At 46.4% G+C, this 14973-nt stretch overlaps 5 protein-coding genes across 5 annotated transcripts; all 5 read left to right on the top strand.

Annotated features, from left to right (window-relative positions):
* Window positions 1-115: 115 nt before the first annotated feature.
* On the top strand, window positions 116-3834 carry JR316_0008739 (Serine/threonine-protein kinase AtPK2/AtPK19; the record flags this gene model as incomplete). The annotated part of the gene is made up of 12 exons (XM_047894452.1): window positions 116-157; window positions 209-292; window positions 354-452; window positions 502-555; window positions 608-688; window positions 737-988; window positions 1043-1132; window positions 1186-1467; window positions 1530-1655; window positions 1709-1779; window positions 1834-1868; window positions 1919-3834. 12 exons carry the CDS (start codon window positions 116-118, stop codon window positions 3832-3834), a joined length of 3132 nt encoding a protein of 1043 aa, XP_047745911.1.
* Window positions 3835-4637: 803 nt separating this feature from the next.
* JR316_0008738 (uncharacterized protein) lies at window positions 4638-4991 on the top strand (the record flags this gene model as incomplete). Its single annotated transcript, XM_047894451.1, has 2 exons — window positions 4638-4730; window positions 4779-4991. 2 exons carry the CDS (start codon window positions 4638-4640, stop codon window positions 4989-4991), a joined length of 306 nt encoding a protein of 101 aa, XP_047745910.1.
* Window positions 4992-5021: 30 nt separating this feature from the next.
* JR316_0008737 (uncharacterized protein) lies at window positions 5022-6201 on the top strand (the record flags this gene model as incomplete). The annotated part of the gene is made up of 3 exons (XM_047894450.1): window positions 5022-5305; window positions 5359-5617; window positions 5677-6201. The coding sequence occupies 3 exons, from the start codon at window positions 5022-5024 to the stop codon at window positions 6199-6201; spliced, it is 1068 nt and encodes a 355-aa protein (XP_047745909.1).
* Window positions 6202-7129: 928 nt separating this feature from the next.
* Window positions 7130-8239, top strand: JR316_0008736 (uncharacterized protein; the record flags this gene model as incomplete). Its single annotated transcript, XM_047894449.1, has 3 exons — window positions 7130-7428; window positions 7478-7763; window positions 7820-8239. The coding sequence occupies 3 exons, from the start codon at window positions 7130-7132 to the stop codon at window positions 8237-8239; spliced, it is 1005 nt and encodes a 334-aa protein (XP_047745908.1).
* Window positions 8240-11976: 3737 nt separating this feature from the next.
* JR316_0008735 (Cytochrome P450 monooxygenase) lies at window positions 11977-14390 on the top strand (the record flags this gene model as incomplete). The annotated part of the gene is made up of 12 exons (XM_047894448.1): window positions 11977-12193; window positions 12287-12422; window positions 12526-12714; window positions 12814-13078; window positions 13187-13304; window positions 13379-13392; window positions 13454-13700; window positions 13776-13800; window positions 13862-13984; window positions 14031-14064; window positions 14132-14244; window positions 14318-14390. 12 exons carry the CDS (start codon window positions 11977-11979, stop codon window positions 14388-14390), a joined length of 1554 nt encoding a protein of 517 aa, XP_047745907.1.
* Between the last annotated feature and the right edge of the window lie 583 nt (window positions 14391-14973).

Raw genomic sequence — 14973 nt, 5'->3', positions numbered from 1 at the left:
AACTATACCATCGAAATTTGGGCCTGAAATCCTGCCTGCCATCTTCCAAGCTCCGACGCCATAACTCTCCCTTGCGTTACCTTGGGGGTGCCCGCCCTTCTCCTTTTGTTCTAATATGACCTTGAGGTCCATCGACGGACAAGCTGACTGTGACAGGGTGCGTTGCCTTCTCCTTGCAGATTTTACAATCTATTGATTCTTCTTTCAGGAATCGCTCGCGCCACCTTCCATTGGACACCTCGATGAAACATCCACGTCACCTCGCCTTGAAGTCGCAGACCTAGACGACACTGTTCCATTTTCTGTTGGCATTTTCCCAATATGATCCTTCTTTGTATTGATATATGATATAGCAAAAGTTCTCAGATCTTTTCGATAGCCTGGGGCTACACATACCCCAGGAGCAAAAGAACAGGATATCGAGGAGTTTCGAAGCTAGCTATGAAATTGAGGTATGATATAAATAATGTTCATTTCTTCGTCTTTTTGACCGCCCCGCAGAATTATCCAAATGTCAAGCATATTGATCCTGAGTGGAAACACGATGAAATTGAGGTTCGCAACATCACAAAAGTGTAAATGTATGCGCGATTTAACGGACTTACAGGAAATTGTGGTGGTGTCTCCTAAGCGGGCAAACGCCTTTGATTTGTCGACGATCCACGAAGAGCCTAGTGTCCTCCAAGTGGTCAGTTACTTTCCCCTGATCATTACTTGTACTGAATTATACGGATAGCCAAGCGCATGTCTTGCCGATTTTGACATCGTGAAGACAGATATATGCTCCAATGTAGGACCTGCGTTCAAAGTAGGCGTGTGTACTAGGAAGGACAATGGCCAGCGATACGTTATCAAGAGGAAACAGACTAGAAATGACTCATCTTGGTCTGAGAAAGTCGTCTTGGAGATGTTGGCTAGCCTTTCTACTCCTTTCGTTGAAACCATAAGATGGTCATTTCGAAACGAGGAGTATGTCTACATCGTCTTAGTGAGTTACTCAAAGGCTTTCTAAAGGTTTCAAAGTTATGATACGTGTTACAAGGACACATATGTAGCGGGTACCCTGTTGGACTTGGTGAACCATCATGGACCGTTAGGTTCTCACAAGGCAACATTTTACGCTTCAGAACTAGTATGTTCTTTCTCAAGTAAGACTTATACATTAATTTATAGCACTCTGCACAGGTATGCGCGATTTTGAGCCTGCACAACGCGGGTATCATGCACAAAGACCTCGACCCTCGCTCCGTTTCTCTCGACACCGACGGCCACATCGTGATCACCCACTTCTCCCGCGCCGAGTCGTTCCCCCAGACCACCCGCCCACATGGCGTGTCGTGCAATGTCGGCTTTGGAGATACGATGAGCGAGTTCCGCGCACCAGAGATTTTCCTTGGGTGGGAGCTGGATTCGGCGGTGGACTGCTGGTCCTTTGGGATGTTGTGTTATTTTATGATGTTTGGCACGGTGCGTGAGCCTCTTTTCTGTCTCCTACGCGGATGTTTATGGGTGGCGTGACGGCTATGTAGCATCCGTACGGAGAGCGGGACGTTGCTGATGATCCTCGCTGGTTGTATGATCGCGTGGTGGTATTTTCGGTCCCTACAGAATCTTTGAGACTCGTCCATCCCATGGCTAGAGATTTGATAACAAAGGTGAGATATTTTGGCGTGTATAAGGATAAATCTGATTGCTACATAACGAATAGTGTTTGCAACGAAATCCGTCTCTTAGGTGGTCCATGGAGAAGATCAAATCTCATGGTTATTTTGCGCTTGTGTGCGTTGCTTCATTTCGCATTTTGAACTCAATGTCAAATTAATCTGAGGATAGTGACTGGGACCAGGTCGCTGCTAAACAAGTTGATGGTTTGTCTATAGTTTGATCTTCTGTGTGGCAATAGCTGATCCGTGTCTAGCACCCTCGTTTCGACGAACAGCAATGGAAGTCGACCGTGCAGTTTTTCAGACCCAATCTGATTCACATCAACGGGATGCGCCATCTGTGAATGAGGTGGCATTCCCTCCTGCGTTCTCAAGGAATCTGATCCACCCTGCGACGACGCCGACGGGTACTTCGAACGCGAGGAGCCGGATTACTATTTCGGAACTAGCGAACGCATCTGAGATCTTTAGGCCGCTTTCTATCTCAACAATTGCAGAGGCTTTGCACGAGGACGATGAACCTGTTTCGTTGTCTGCGAGTACAGGACATGTGGAATCTGAGCGCGATGAAACCTCGATGTCTCTTTCCGCGACCGTGTCCTTGGGCGTAGAGCAACGCCAGCAACCTCCTCCTGTGCATGCGCAGATTCGGCCAACGGACAAAGTATCGCGATTTTGGGCAGAGCTTGACCAAGAGGAACAGCAGTCGTCCGTGTCTATTGTGACGGAGCAGGAGTTTGGCGGCTCGAGCAATAATATCCCGTTTACGCATGGCAAGGTGCCGAAGCTGAGGAAGTATCGCTCGGCGATCCATGCGCAGAGGTTGTTTAGTCTGAGCACGGCGTCGTTTCAAAAGAGGTTGAAGCAAAAGCCGAAGTCGAGTGGGGCTTTGAGACAGGGACATGGCCATGGGCAAGGACAAGGACATGAAGGACAAGGACAAGGAGGTTCAAAATCTCGCCATGCAGAGAGGATCGATGATCTACCAATGGGGATACAGCAAAGCGGGAGCGGGATTGGGTTCACGTATAATATCCCATCGGGCGTGCCATCCAAGGTGTCGGTGAGGTCGTTTGCACCAAGTTGTAATCAATTTTTCCATGGGGGGATTACGAATGCTCTGAGTCTGAATTTAAATCGTGGACTTGGGCTGGGGCAGGCACAGAGGGTGGGGTTGAAGGCGAAGAATGGAGGTGCGAAACAGGAGTCGTCGGGGGGCTGTTCTGTGATGTCTTTGTCAAATCCTCAGCACGGATCTTTGGAGGCCCCAGCGTCCCAGGGGACACCTACTGTGTTATCAATGCCGACGCCAAGAGCGAGAGAGGTTGGGAATGCGACGTTCATTCGCGATATGTATCGCTCTCCTAGCTGGATATTTTCCCCGCCTGATAGCCTCCCGTCTCCGATGGCATTGGTCAATCCCAACCCTGTGAATTCGTGTTCAAATTCACCTTCGATGGAGGATGGAAGGAATCGAGAGTGTCGTGGTGTACGTGAGGGTATTCATATGGGTCGAAATGCACACCGTGACCAGGAAAACCACTCAGAGGCTAGCCCAGATTCATCGGGGCCTTTTACTCCTGCTACACTGGTTAGTGTGGAGAGCAATGGGGTTGGGAATGTGAAGGGTAATAACGGCAGCGTGCGTGGTCATGGACAACGTGTTGCTGGGGCAAAACGGCAACATGAAAACGAACATGATGGAGAGCATGATAAGGGGCCCCAGCAACACCACGAACGCGGTGTTTCTCACGACGACGACGACGACGACGAGGACTGCCCAGAAGAGGTCAACATCAGTATTCCCAAAAACCTTGAGCTGGATTTGGATTTCCGGATGTGGGCGCCTGATTCGACGCTGAGGCTGGTTCCGCCGTCTCGATCTGCTGCTGCTGCTGGTGGTGGCTATGAAGATAGTGTTCCTGTTCATAGGTCTACTGTGGGGCGGAATCTCCTGCCTGCATCTCTTCTAGGAGGGCGTCGTAACACTGGAATTAATGGCCTGGGGTCGAGGATATCGCCGTCCGTGTCGATGTCGATGTCGATCATGTCAATGATGTCGTATGATGATGTCGAGAACGAGAACGAGAACAAGGATAATGATAGTAGCTGTATTGGAGGTGATTCGTTCTACACGTCGGACGTTACGGCTTCTAGTGCTCGCATTTGAAACCTCTCTGGTGTTTAATCGGGTTTTTTTAACTGTTCATTTTTTCTACTCTATTCGTTGATTCCCCTTAGTTTTGTCGGTACTTGTTCTATTTGTTCGTAATTTTATGTAGAAGTGGAAGAGCTGTCTTCTCTTTCACACACACACGCATTTCGCGCTACCTCTATGAACTATTCCGCCACTAGTTTGGTTATTTTCTTAGAGTTGTTAGATTCTTTACATGGTCTCGATTGTATTCTAGAGATTTCGCTACTTATTTTATGGATGGCCGAGGTAGAATAACCTACACTTTTTTCGGGAGGAAGGGAACCCAAGGTGCGTAATTGGTAGAAATGATACGTGTAATAAACTACTAGTATAGCCGTCGTACTTGATAGATAGAAAACCTACATGGTTCCACATGACAAACAGACACCAAAGTTGGATGGGCAGCGTGGTCCCATGATGGTGGACGCCACGGTCACCCTATCATATGACGTGACATACGCGGGTGCGCGATCATTAGCAGCGTCACACACTGCTGGCGCTGATACATATTTGATAGAAAAATATGTATCGGTAATTATGTTTCCTGTTGGTTTTTGACGTATTTTTCTTGTATATAGAGCCCGGGGTTACCCAATTAGGGAAGCCCGAAGCCTATATTCCAATAAAATACGTCAAAAAAATTTAGGAAACATAATTACTGGGTCATATTTTCCTTGAAAATATGCATGAGCGCCAGCGGTGACAGTGACCTGCTAAATTTTCAGAGAGGCAAGTCGTTGTTTGCCCTCAAATCTGCCATCGACTCCTTACCAACCATGTCAAGGGGGTCGTTCTCTGAACTCAACGAAGATGTCATCGCCAATATTCTTTTATATCTGGCTCCCAAAGACATAATCAGCCTCAGATTGGTGTGTAATCCCTCTAATGCAATTTTATTAAGACTAAGTTGACAATAGACGAATAAAACCGCGTATCTCGCGTCTAAGTACCGAGTAGTTTGGTATGAGGCACTCGGAAATCGTACACGCGAAGAGAAAATACTTGGTTTCCCCTATGACCGTGATGCGATGTCTACCGCCGATCTGGAGAGCGCATCTGTTTTTCCACAAGCGCTTCTTTGTGAACCCACGGGTCTCACGCAGCCGCCTAAAGTTCCTTCTTTAAAATGAGTCTTTGATGGCCCAGTGGGTGATGAAGAAATGGAAAGTAGGGAGGAAATTTCGGAAGATGATGAAGATTTTGGAAAATGGTTCCAACATATAGCAGTGGTGCCTGGAGGACGATTTATCTTCAGTGTCTCCCCAATGTATCCGGACAAACAAATTTATGTCAAGCTATGGGACATTGGAAGACCCGGTACTCAAGACACTCAAATCAAGCTTTTGGCACAGTATATCCATTACGAGTTAGATATTTGGGAAGTCAAAACTGCGCCAATTGAGGATGGACGGGGAATCAGGCTTGCGATGGCCTGTACTTGGTAGTAAGTTTGCGTATTCGTTAAATATATTATGGAACGTTGACAAGCCGGACAAGTATTTTTGTTTTTGAAATATATCCTGAAAATTTGAATCCCGCCTTCGAGCTCAAAAGGTCCATTAGCCTTATATATGGCAGCGAGAGCGACGTAGAATTTATCGGAATCCATGGAGATCGTATTGTCAGCTCGGTTTCTGTCAAACTCCTCACATTTAAGCCTAGCCCGCCTGTACGGTATCTGGGCTATATATTTGTCTGGGACTTCATTGAAGATCAAGTTGGAGTGATCCATACCGGAAGCGAGTTCCATAAAGCAGTGCGTAGTCTGATATAATTTGCAGATTGCAGATTCCGTTTAACTTACAAAACGTGCAGTGTGCCATCAGAGGCAACTCGGTTATTTCGTTGCAGGAGGATCGGGTGTATGTGTGGGGTATCCCAGAATTGCAACCAGTAACCGGTTTCGATCTCAGCCTCACTGAGCCAATAACCATTCCCCTGTTTATCCACTCTCATTCTGATGAAAGGAGACCCCCTTTTGATGTGAGACAAGATATCATAACACTATCTCCAGATCAGGGGTGGTATTCTGATCCCAAAGTTCTCCAACTGCGGACATGGGAAGTCGACGCTGCTACAACTGGAACGGCACTGTTTACAATTAACGACGACTCGACCACATCCCCGCTCATCCATGCAAAGATCGTTTGGGGTAATCATCCTCGTATGCAAATTTCGGACACGCTGCAATTATGCCATCAGAATATTATTACACTGCAAGCTACATCTCCGGGTTATGTCCATCTTGCTGGAATACCTATACCCGACCAACCATCAGCCAAGGTTATCGTCCCGAATATCATATCGTTTTCGATGGATGGGTTCAAACCAGATGTATAGTGAGATTTTGTCTGGCGACTGGACGCTGCCTGGCCTGGAGGAGACGTCGTATTACTAAGGGAAACAGGGTTTTTCCAGACAAAGTTTGGATTTTCGATATGTAGATACTATGTTAATCATTTTCTTGTCATTTGCCTACGTCTGTTTAAACCCAAAAATATACACTTTGCTTGAATCTGATTTGCGACGGAGTAGTTAAATGCTTGATCACAATCATTAAGACAACAATGAAAATTACATAAGTTAATTTTGACCCTTAAGAGATCTTTACAACGGTGAAAATTACTTCTTGCTAGACTCCCAGGGCCTCAAAATATTTTGAGCCTGCAGGACAGAGGAGTTAGTTTCGCGTTCAGTAAAACATAGGGGGTAAATGCCACGTGATTGATACAGAAAGCGTCAGCGGAGTTGCAGCGGAGTAAAAAAAAGTTGGTTACAGGTCCCAGATACTTCAATGCTACCCAAGTTCGATGTATGTACCATTTTGTATACAAGCTACCTAACGGTACTTCTCAAAATGTGAGTCATCTAAACTAGAAGAATCCCAGCTGCAGGCCAATGATAATGGCCAGGGGTTCGTTCTCCAAACTCAGTCAAGAAGACACCGTCAATATCCTTCTCTTCTTGGCCCCAAGGGACATTATGAGCGTCAGAATGGTGCATGACCCCCTTTTTACAATAAAAGAAAGACTAACAGTTGTGAAAGACAAATAAAAAGGCTTATCTTGCATCCAAGCACCGGAGTGTTTGGTACAACACTCTCGCCAAACGCGTCCGAGAAGAGGGCTTGTTTAGCTTTCCGTTCGACCAGGATTCAATGTCTACCTTGGACTTGGAGCGCTTCTCCTTGTTTCCCTCTATGTTTTTGTCTGATAGCTCGCCTACAAAGCCTTTGGTGCCCAGTCGGAATCGCGTCCTCCAAGGACCAATGTCAAACAACGAAATTCAAAGCAAACAATTGATGGATGCGCATATATTCGGGTATGATCAGCCAGAATTCTCTGACATTACTTTGGTGCCGGGAGGAAGGTATCTGTTTACGGTGTCTCCAATGTATCACGACAACCGGACATATATCAAGCTATGGGACCTTGGGAGACCCGGCGGCGCGGAGGCTCAGGTCATATTGGCAGAGTACATCTATGAACACAAATATGTCTGCAGACACAAAATCGCGCCCACAGCGGACGGGCGCGGTATCAGATTTTTGGTCATTTCTACGTGGCAGTAGGTACCCAAATTGGCAATTTTAGTGGTCAGATTTTGACCAACCTAGAATCGTCATTTTGGAAATCTATCCCGAATCCCCGAATCCTAAATTCGAGTACGTCACCTGTCTGGACATCGACACGGATGGCAATTCGGAGGAGTGCAATTTCAAGTTTGTTGGCATTCATGGAAACCAAATTGTCCTCTCTATCTCCATCTCGCGCCTGGTGATTCAACCCCGGTTCCGTTATTTTGACGAGTATACGTCACCCGGTGTTGGTCACATTGTTGTCTGGGACTTTATCGAGGAGAAGACGGCGACTATACATACAGGAAAAATTATCATTGGTGCAGTGCGTGTTCTAGTACCATGTTCTTGCGATTAAACCAAATCACTAACTTTGCATAGTGTATTATCAAGGACGACTGTGTTATAGGTACGCGCTTTGGCACCAACGAGACCTTCCTGTGGGATCTCCCGGAACGGGAGAAATGGAAGCAAACGTTGTTCTTTAGGCGTAACACCCCTCCCACCCCACCGACTAGCACTCAGCTGCTTCCGTTTGCAGGCGCACTAGATCGGATCGTAAAGGGCGTCAAAACGCAGGAGCTGCCACGGGGGTGGTCTGGTGCTGATCAACAGGCCCCTCAACGCCTGCTCTCCCTGTATGGCACTGATTCCGGCATCGATGAAATGATCGTCTCAAAATTCAATAACAATGAAACATCCCGCGGCGCGGCCTCTGTCTGTGCGGGGCACCAGGAAAAGAGCGTGGCTTGCCCGCGTGCGACCTATTTTTGCGTGGCACGCATAAATGGCATTCGGTAAATTTGCGTGACTTTCTTTTGAGTTTGCGTGCAAGTTGTCAAACCTTGCGTGTGCATGTAATTGAAATACGTGCAGCGTCATTGATGTAGCGTGTTCTTTGCGTGCATATTTCAGCATAAATTTCACATCTAGCATGGTATACTAAGTACTGCCAGGAGTATTACATATTACCTATCTAGTTATAATAAGCATTGGGTTGGGACTTTGTTCTAAAGTCGTTTAGAGTTTATTAAGGTACTATACTCGTCAATTAAAATTTGCTTCTCATACTTGATAACAGGTTTAATTGTCAATAGTGGTCTTCTGGATAATAATATGAGTTCCTGGGGAGGGAGTGAACTCCCTCCTCACGAGCTTTGTGCAGATTTTTAAGGGCCTGATGAAACAACATCATAGACAGGCGTCGTATAGTTGATCCCTTCTCATTTAATTCTGGAATATATTATTTCATGTGGACACCCATAACACATTTGGATTCAAACAGCATTAACACAGTTATAAAGGGTGCCACCACCACTCCATCCAAGGTTTGAGTATGGGAAAGTCTCACACCAAACCACAAACTCAATCGGTGACGTTCGAAATCTGCAATATTTAATGTTTTGTGGATATAAATTGTTGTCCAACTAAACTACACCATTGATACATTACGTGGGTGAAAGCCGCTCTAACATTGTCTCTTCGCAAACATCTCTGGGACCTGCAGTGAGATTTTGATTGAATATATTTTACAAAAGTGGTTCAACTCGAAAACGCCTAAGTTCGTACTGGCGTGCGAGAAGAACTTACCTGCGGGACCATTGCGTGCAAACTACAAGTGTTTGCGTGTCAATTACACGCATTTAATAAGGTCGCGTGTCATCGCGTGTCATCGCGCGTCCTCGCGTGCACGTGGGAAAGTAGGTCGCGTGCTGCTTGCGTGTCGGATGCGTACATCTGAGTGCGATTAGCGTGCTGTGTTGTCACGCTCTTTGTTGTTTACTGACGCAAAATGTATATGTCCAGTTTTTTTTTTTCGCCCAAGTTCACAGGCTTGGTGACGTGATCGGACATCACCGAACATAAACGGTTGCCGGTTACAACTTGCAATGCCGACAGTTGCTTTGTCTGTCGGAGATTGGTTCGGGGGACACGCCGAGAAAAACGGCATGCCAAGCCATCTTGTGTTTTAGGACGTGCCAGCAGTACTAGTAATGCTTTATTGCAGTTTATTAATACCGGAGTCAAAAGAACACAGGAATGACCTCTGTGTGTCATAGATTGCTGAATAGATGACTACTAATTAATCCAAATGCAATCACGGCAAGAATTAGGCAAGTGTGGCCGCAGCGCATTAAAGATATATCAATTGCATTTGAAACAATACAGTACAACAGCATCCACCATCATCCTTACGCACGAAATAAAAGAGTACTAAAGAGAAATGATACAACCCTATGTGTGACACCGTTGTGACATTGCGTGCAGAACACAGCAATATGCGTGCAGAACATAGTTGTTGCGCAAAAATGCGTGTCACGCAGGCACACGCAAAAACGCACGCACGCGAGCAGCCACGCTGATTTCTGTATGCCCGTCTGTGCCAGGCTCGATTGGGAAAGCAGTTCTTACGCTGACCGTGTGTCAGCGCTGAAGACAAGCCCCCTGCAACTCTGTCACCAAAGAATCGCTCTGCAAGACACTTCCGAGGCAACGAGCGTCGAATTCGTGAGCATCCCAGTACCCGACTTGCAGCCATCCGCCAACCCGAGCGTGCCGGGAGTAATTTGCCCAAGCGTACTCTCATTTCCCTGGGCGACTTTTCATCGCACAGAATAAGCTTTTGTCTGGTTACTGGGCGCTGCTGTTCTTGGGGCAGGCAATGTGCAAACGGAAGCCAGAATGATGCGATTCAAGTGTGCATATTCGATTACTTGTAATACTAAATAATGGTGTATTCTATGTTTTGGTGTGTGGTTTACTTTTGTTTTTTCATCGATATCATTATCATCATCTGAATCTGCGCAAATTTGGGGTTTGTAGGCACTGCCGTTCTCAAGGTCTGAATTATGTTGTGTGAATAAGAGGCAATTTTGGGCGCGCTTATTCAGGAGACGATTCAAAGCCGTCCGCATTTTTGGTGAAAACAACAAATTGCATTTTTTGTCATAGTGTCGCAAATTTAAAGAGTTTCCTCTGCGTCAAACTACTAAAACCTTCCGCCTCGATGACTTGCCAATCATCACAGGTACCAGCAGCAGCTCCAGCAGCCCCCTTCCTTTGCTGCAAACGCGAACCTATCGCCGCTGCATTTAGGTGGGCCAGAGGCACAAATTCGTGTGCACGCCATTTTGCGCTCGGGGTCAGGGACTTTGCAGCATCCCACATTCGCCCAGCATCCAGGGCCGCCAACGGGAGCCAAACCCGCAGGGCAGGTGGGTGGGGAAAAATTACACTCCAGTGTGCAAACTCCGGTGGCCTCCGAAGAACCAAGAACTGTGGTGGAAGCGCCAATAACAACTGCAGTGAAGATGGCTGAGTATTTCATTTTTGTTTTTGAAATGTCGATTTTCAACAATCTGCGACAAGAGGGTCAGCAGAAGCATCGTGTTAAAGATGGAAATTTGAATGTAAGATGTACTCACCGAAGTTGGTAGTACTTGAGGTAAGGACTGGGGTATGCACTTACAATCTCTTCGCATTTTATAGTAGATGAAGCGAGATGGTATCTCCATCGTGGTGACCTATTTTCTTTAGTTTTTCTTAGTTGTCGTAGGCATGACTGGAATTAACCGTTCACTGCGACTAAGCTAGGGCCCCACGGATTCTAAACAATGGAGCTGATCACCATATGATTCTAACAATGTCAAGCAATAGTTTTCAGAGTTCGTTGGTTGACCACACACAGTGGAGTACACGGTAAGTGTTCTTAAAATACCAAGAATGTCCTAGTTGACCTGAAATATCCAGCTTAGTTTTGTAGAACCTCTAGGTTAGCCCAAGGTCAGCCATCTATCGTCCGTACAAGATATGTTTAGCTGTCCTCTTCGACGTCGGTGGCTTGCACCTCCGACGTTTACTTGTTTGGATATGGCCGATAGATTATACGAATGGCAGTCAAACGGCTAGATGCCGTCTCAGGCTTCTCTGCATTCTGCTGGCTCCAACTTCAAGTGTGTACCGTCTTCTCGATTGTACCTCTGGTCTGCTTCTATGGTTGCTCTGTTTCAGAAGAGTAATCTGCCGCTCCAAAACCAAGTTATCGCCCATAGCTCTCATTCTTTCCATGTCCACCAAATGTCCGCTGTTGGTCTTACTCAAGATCTGTTGTTCCCCGCAATTTGTGGCGTACTGGGTTTAAGCCCAAATGGGTGCGCATTACCTTCAAGGTTTTTCTGGGAAAATGGTACTTTTTCTTTCCACGCTCAGGCCTCTTCATCCATCTAATCTATTGCTACAGTCGTACTAGTACCGCATTCAAAATGTAGGCACAATCCCGCTTACTTATCACTATTGTACCTTACTTGTCTCAAAAGGCTCTCACGTCAAGTTTGGAATTGGAAATGTTCGTGCTTCGATTTTCCTGCCGTGGAGCAGTGAACTCGAAGCCAAGGTTGCCGTGGCCACAACAATTGGTGAGAAACAAGGGGTCATCTGTCTTTTATCCCGTCATAAATACCGAGATTTCGGATGGCGCACAACGGTGTTATTGATCCTTTATCTCTTTCGCCAGTTCATGCGAATCGGATACCGTGAATATGGAGACAAGATTCGCTACTAGTTTTCAACCGACTACGCTTGCTGCAGCTGCTGTAGCATTGTGGTTGGCTGCGAAGCTGCTGAAAGCTTTCACTGCTAGGAAGCGAGAGCTTTATCCACCAGGCCCACGCCCAAAATTTCTGATTGGGAATTTACTCGACTTGCCGTCTGTCATTTCACCCATGGCGTTCGCGGAATGGGAGAAGAAGTATAACAGTACGTCGTTGTCTACCTAGTTCATCTCACTGGCACCTAATACAAATTAATGCATCATATCACCTAAATATCAATGGTTTTATGGCAATATAGGCCCGTTGCTGCACGCTGAAGTATTCGGGAGGCATATCCTCATTGTGAACAGTCTGGATGATGCAATTGCGTTATTCGAAAGACCGGAGAGGGCAAGAATATACTCTGACAAACCGGAGTTCCCTGTTCTTGACATGTACGTCCCTCTTCTTATATATGCGTAGGTGATATAGTTAATCAGTCGTTATTCTTTTGATTTGGCTTTCGATTTGGATTTGGATTTGGATTGGAAATGTAAGGATGGGGATGGATATTAACGTTGGTATGATGCCTTATGGTGAACATTGGAGAAAGCATAGGAGGGTCAGCCATCAGAATTTTAATATCCAGGCTGCGCTGCAGTACGAACCCGTCCAAGCGAAACACGTCAGGAATCTACTACAGAATATCCTCGATAGCCCTGCACGGTTCCACGATCACAATAAATTGTATGTATCAAATTCCTGTCCTTCTCTTTCTCTCCTCCTTCCTTTTAGCTGTTAATTTGTTGAGCTTGAGCGTGTTTTTTCTTTGTTGCGGGTTAATAGGTACTCAGCAGCGATCACGCTATCAGCGATGTACGGCTACGAAGTCAAATCCATCGACGATCCCTGCGTGACGCTAGCAGACGAGGCACTGCGGCTCACATCCCAGCTTATCACGCCCGGTGGGAGCATCATCAACGTTATCCCGGCGCTCCGACACGTTCCTGCGTGGTTCCCTTTTGCATATTCGAAGAGGACGGCGGAGAAGGCGAAGGCGATGACTGAGGAGATTTTGAGGATCCCGTTGGAGCATGTTAAGAGGAACTTTGTGAGTTTTTCTTTTTGCTTGGGCGGTTGGTTGGTTGGTTGGTTGGTTGGGGCTGTGGTGTTGGGGGCGTTGAATTGACTGTGATATGCTGCTGCGTTTTTTTTTTAGGAAAGAGGTACTGTTTCGCCGTCTTTGGTTACGAATTTCTATGAGAGAAAGCTTGCGGTTGGAGCATCCGAGGAGGAAGAGATGGTTATCAAGAACGTTGCGTATACGGTGTATGGAGGTATTTATTTATTTTTTAGTTCTGAACCGGGAGCCAACTACGTTAACACTAACCCATAAATCCCAACCACACAGCGGGATCTGACACGGCGAGTCGATACTCGACTTACTCTCTGTCAGGCTTAACAATGACCATAATCCTATCTACAGACAGCCTCTCTCACATACACATTTGTATATCTAATGACCGTCCATCCCTCAATCCAACGTAAAGCCCAAGAGGAAATCGACAGAGTTGTCGGCTCGAGCCGGTTACCTGCTCTAGCAGACCGCAAGGCGCTGCCGTACGTCGAAGCGGTGTATAGAGAGGTTTTGAGGCTTTACCCGCCGCTCCCGCTTGGATTGCCGCGCGCTACGTCCGAGGATGATGTGTATGATGGGTATTTTATTCCGAAAGGTGAGTTGATACTTTTTATTTTATTTTATTTGGTGGATGCTTGTTGTTAATTGGGTGTGGTTTGGGGTTAACTAGGAACGACGGTGTTTACGAATATATGGTTAGTCTAATTCGTTGTAATGATTCTATGAGACTATGATGTAGTATGACGCATGTTATAGGGCAATGTCGCGTAATGAACGAGATTATCCAGACCCCTCTCGATTCGACCCCGAAAGACACTTCACTAACGGACAATTAATGGATGAGAAAGCACTAGCGTACGGATTTGGGCGGAGGAAAGTGTACCTTCTTTCTCAAGCTCGTCGAGTGTACTTACCAGAATCGCAGGGGATGTGTGGGTAGACCTATGGCTAGCAATACGGTAATTATAAACGCTCCTCCTCCTTTCCATTGTGATATTTCTTACCCGTTGTATAATGTGCGAGCAGGTCTGGCTGATGATGGTATCCATCCTCTACGCCTTCACCATCACAAAAGCCAAAGACGAAGACGGCAACGATGTGCAAGTGAACGACCAATTCTTGAGTATTGGGATTATGACGTGAGTGAAATCAAATCTATTCAATCGAAATCTAAACTTTGGGTTTGGGTTTGGGTGGTAATTGCCCACAAAGCCATAAGCAGCCGTTCGAATGCGCCTTCCATCCGCGTATCCCTGGGATCCGCCAGCTTATTGCAGAAGCTTGAACAAGTACTACCAAGTACGGGCGCGTAGATGGGATGGTTATAGTCATAGTAATAATATACTATGACACGACGCCTCGCGTTTGATTGTGAAATGGATGACTTGGCTTGGGTATCTTGATACACCTGGATATGTTGATCAAGACTTCTTTTTCACTCTTTCGTACTGATCACTCTTTAATCTTCACACAAGCGCAAGCACAAGCACACAGATACAGATACACGAACATACAAGCACACAAACACACAAACGCGCGCAGAGGAGGTATGTATGTATGCGCGCTTCGAGATTTGGCCTTGGGGGGTTGGTATTTGTGTTGTATTTGCATTCGGGCGACACGACGCGACGTGACAGGAGGCTTACTTTGCGATGCGCGGCGCGTTCCGGTGGTGATTGGAGTGACAACAGGAGAGAACACAGAAACACACGATGCAGGATGCAGCAGGGTAACATGCAACATTGTAACTTACCATATGTAAGAATGGTTATAACATTGTACCACATTATGTGGGTTCAATGAAGCCATTGGACCATTGAACCGCAAGTTTCTCGCAAAGGAAACACCACATGTAGCATGTCGTATGG

This window comes from Psilocybe cubensis, chromosome 8 (assembly GCF_017499595.1).
Source record: "Psilocybe cubensis strain MGC-MH-2018 chromosome 8, whole genome shotgun sequence".
Lineage (NCBI taxonomy): Eukaryota > Fungi > Basidiomycota > Agaricomycetes > Agaricales > Agrocybaceae > Psilocybe > Psilocybe cubensis.
Note: the sequence above shows the minus strand (reverse complement) of the source record. Positions and strands in the feature narration are given on the sequence as shown.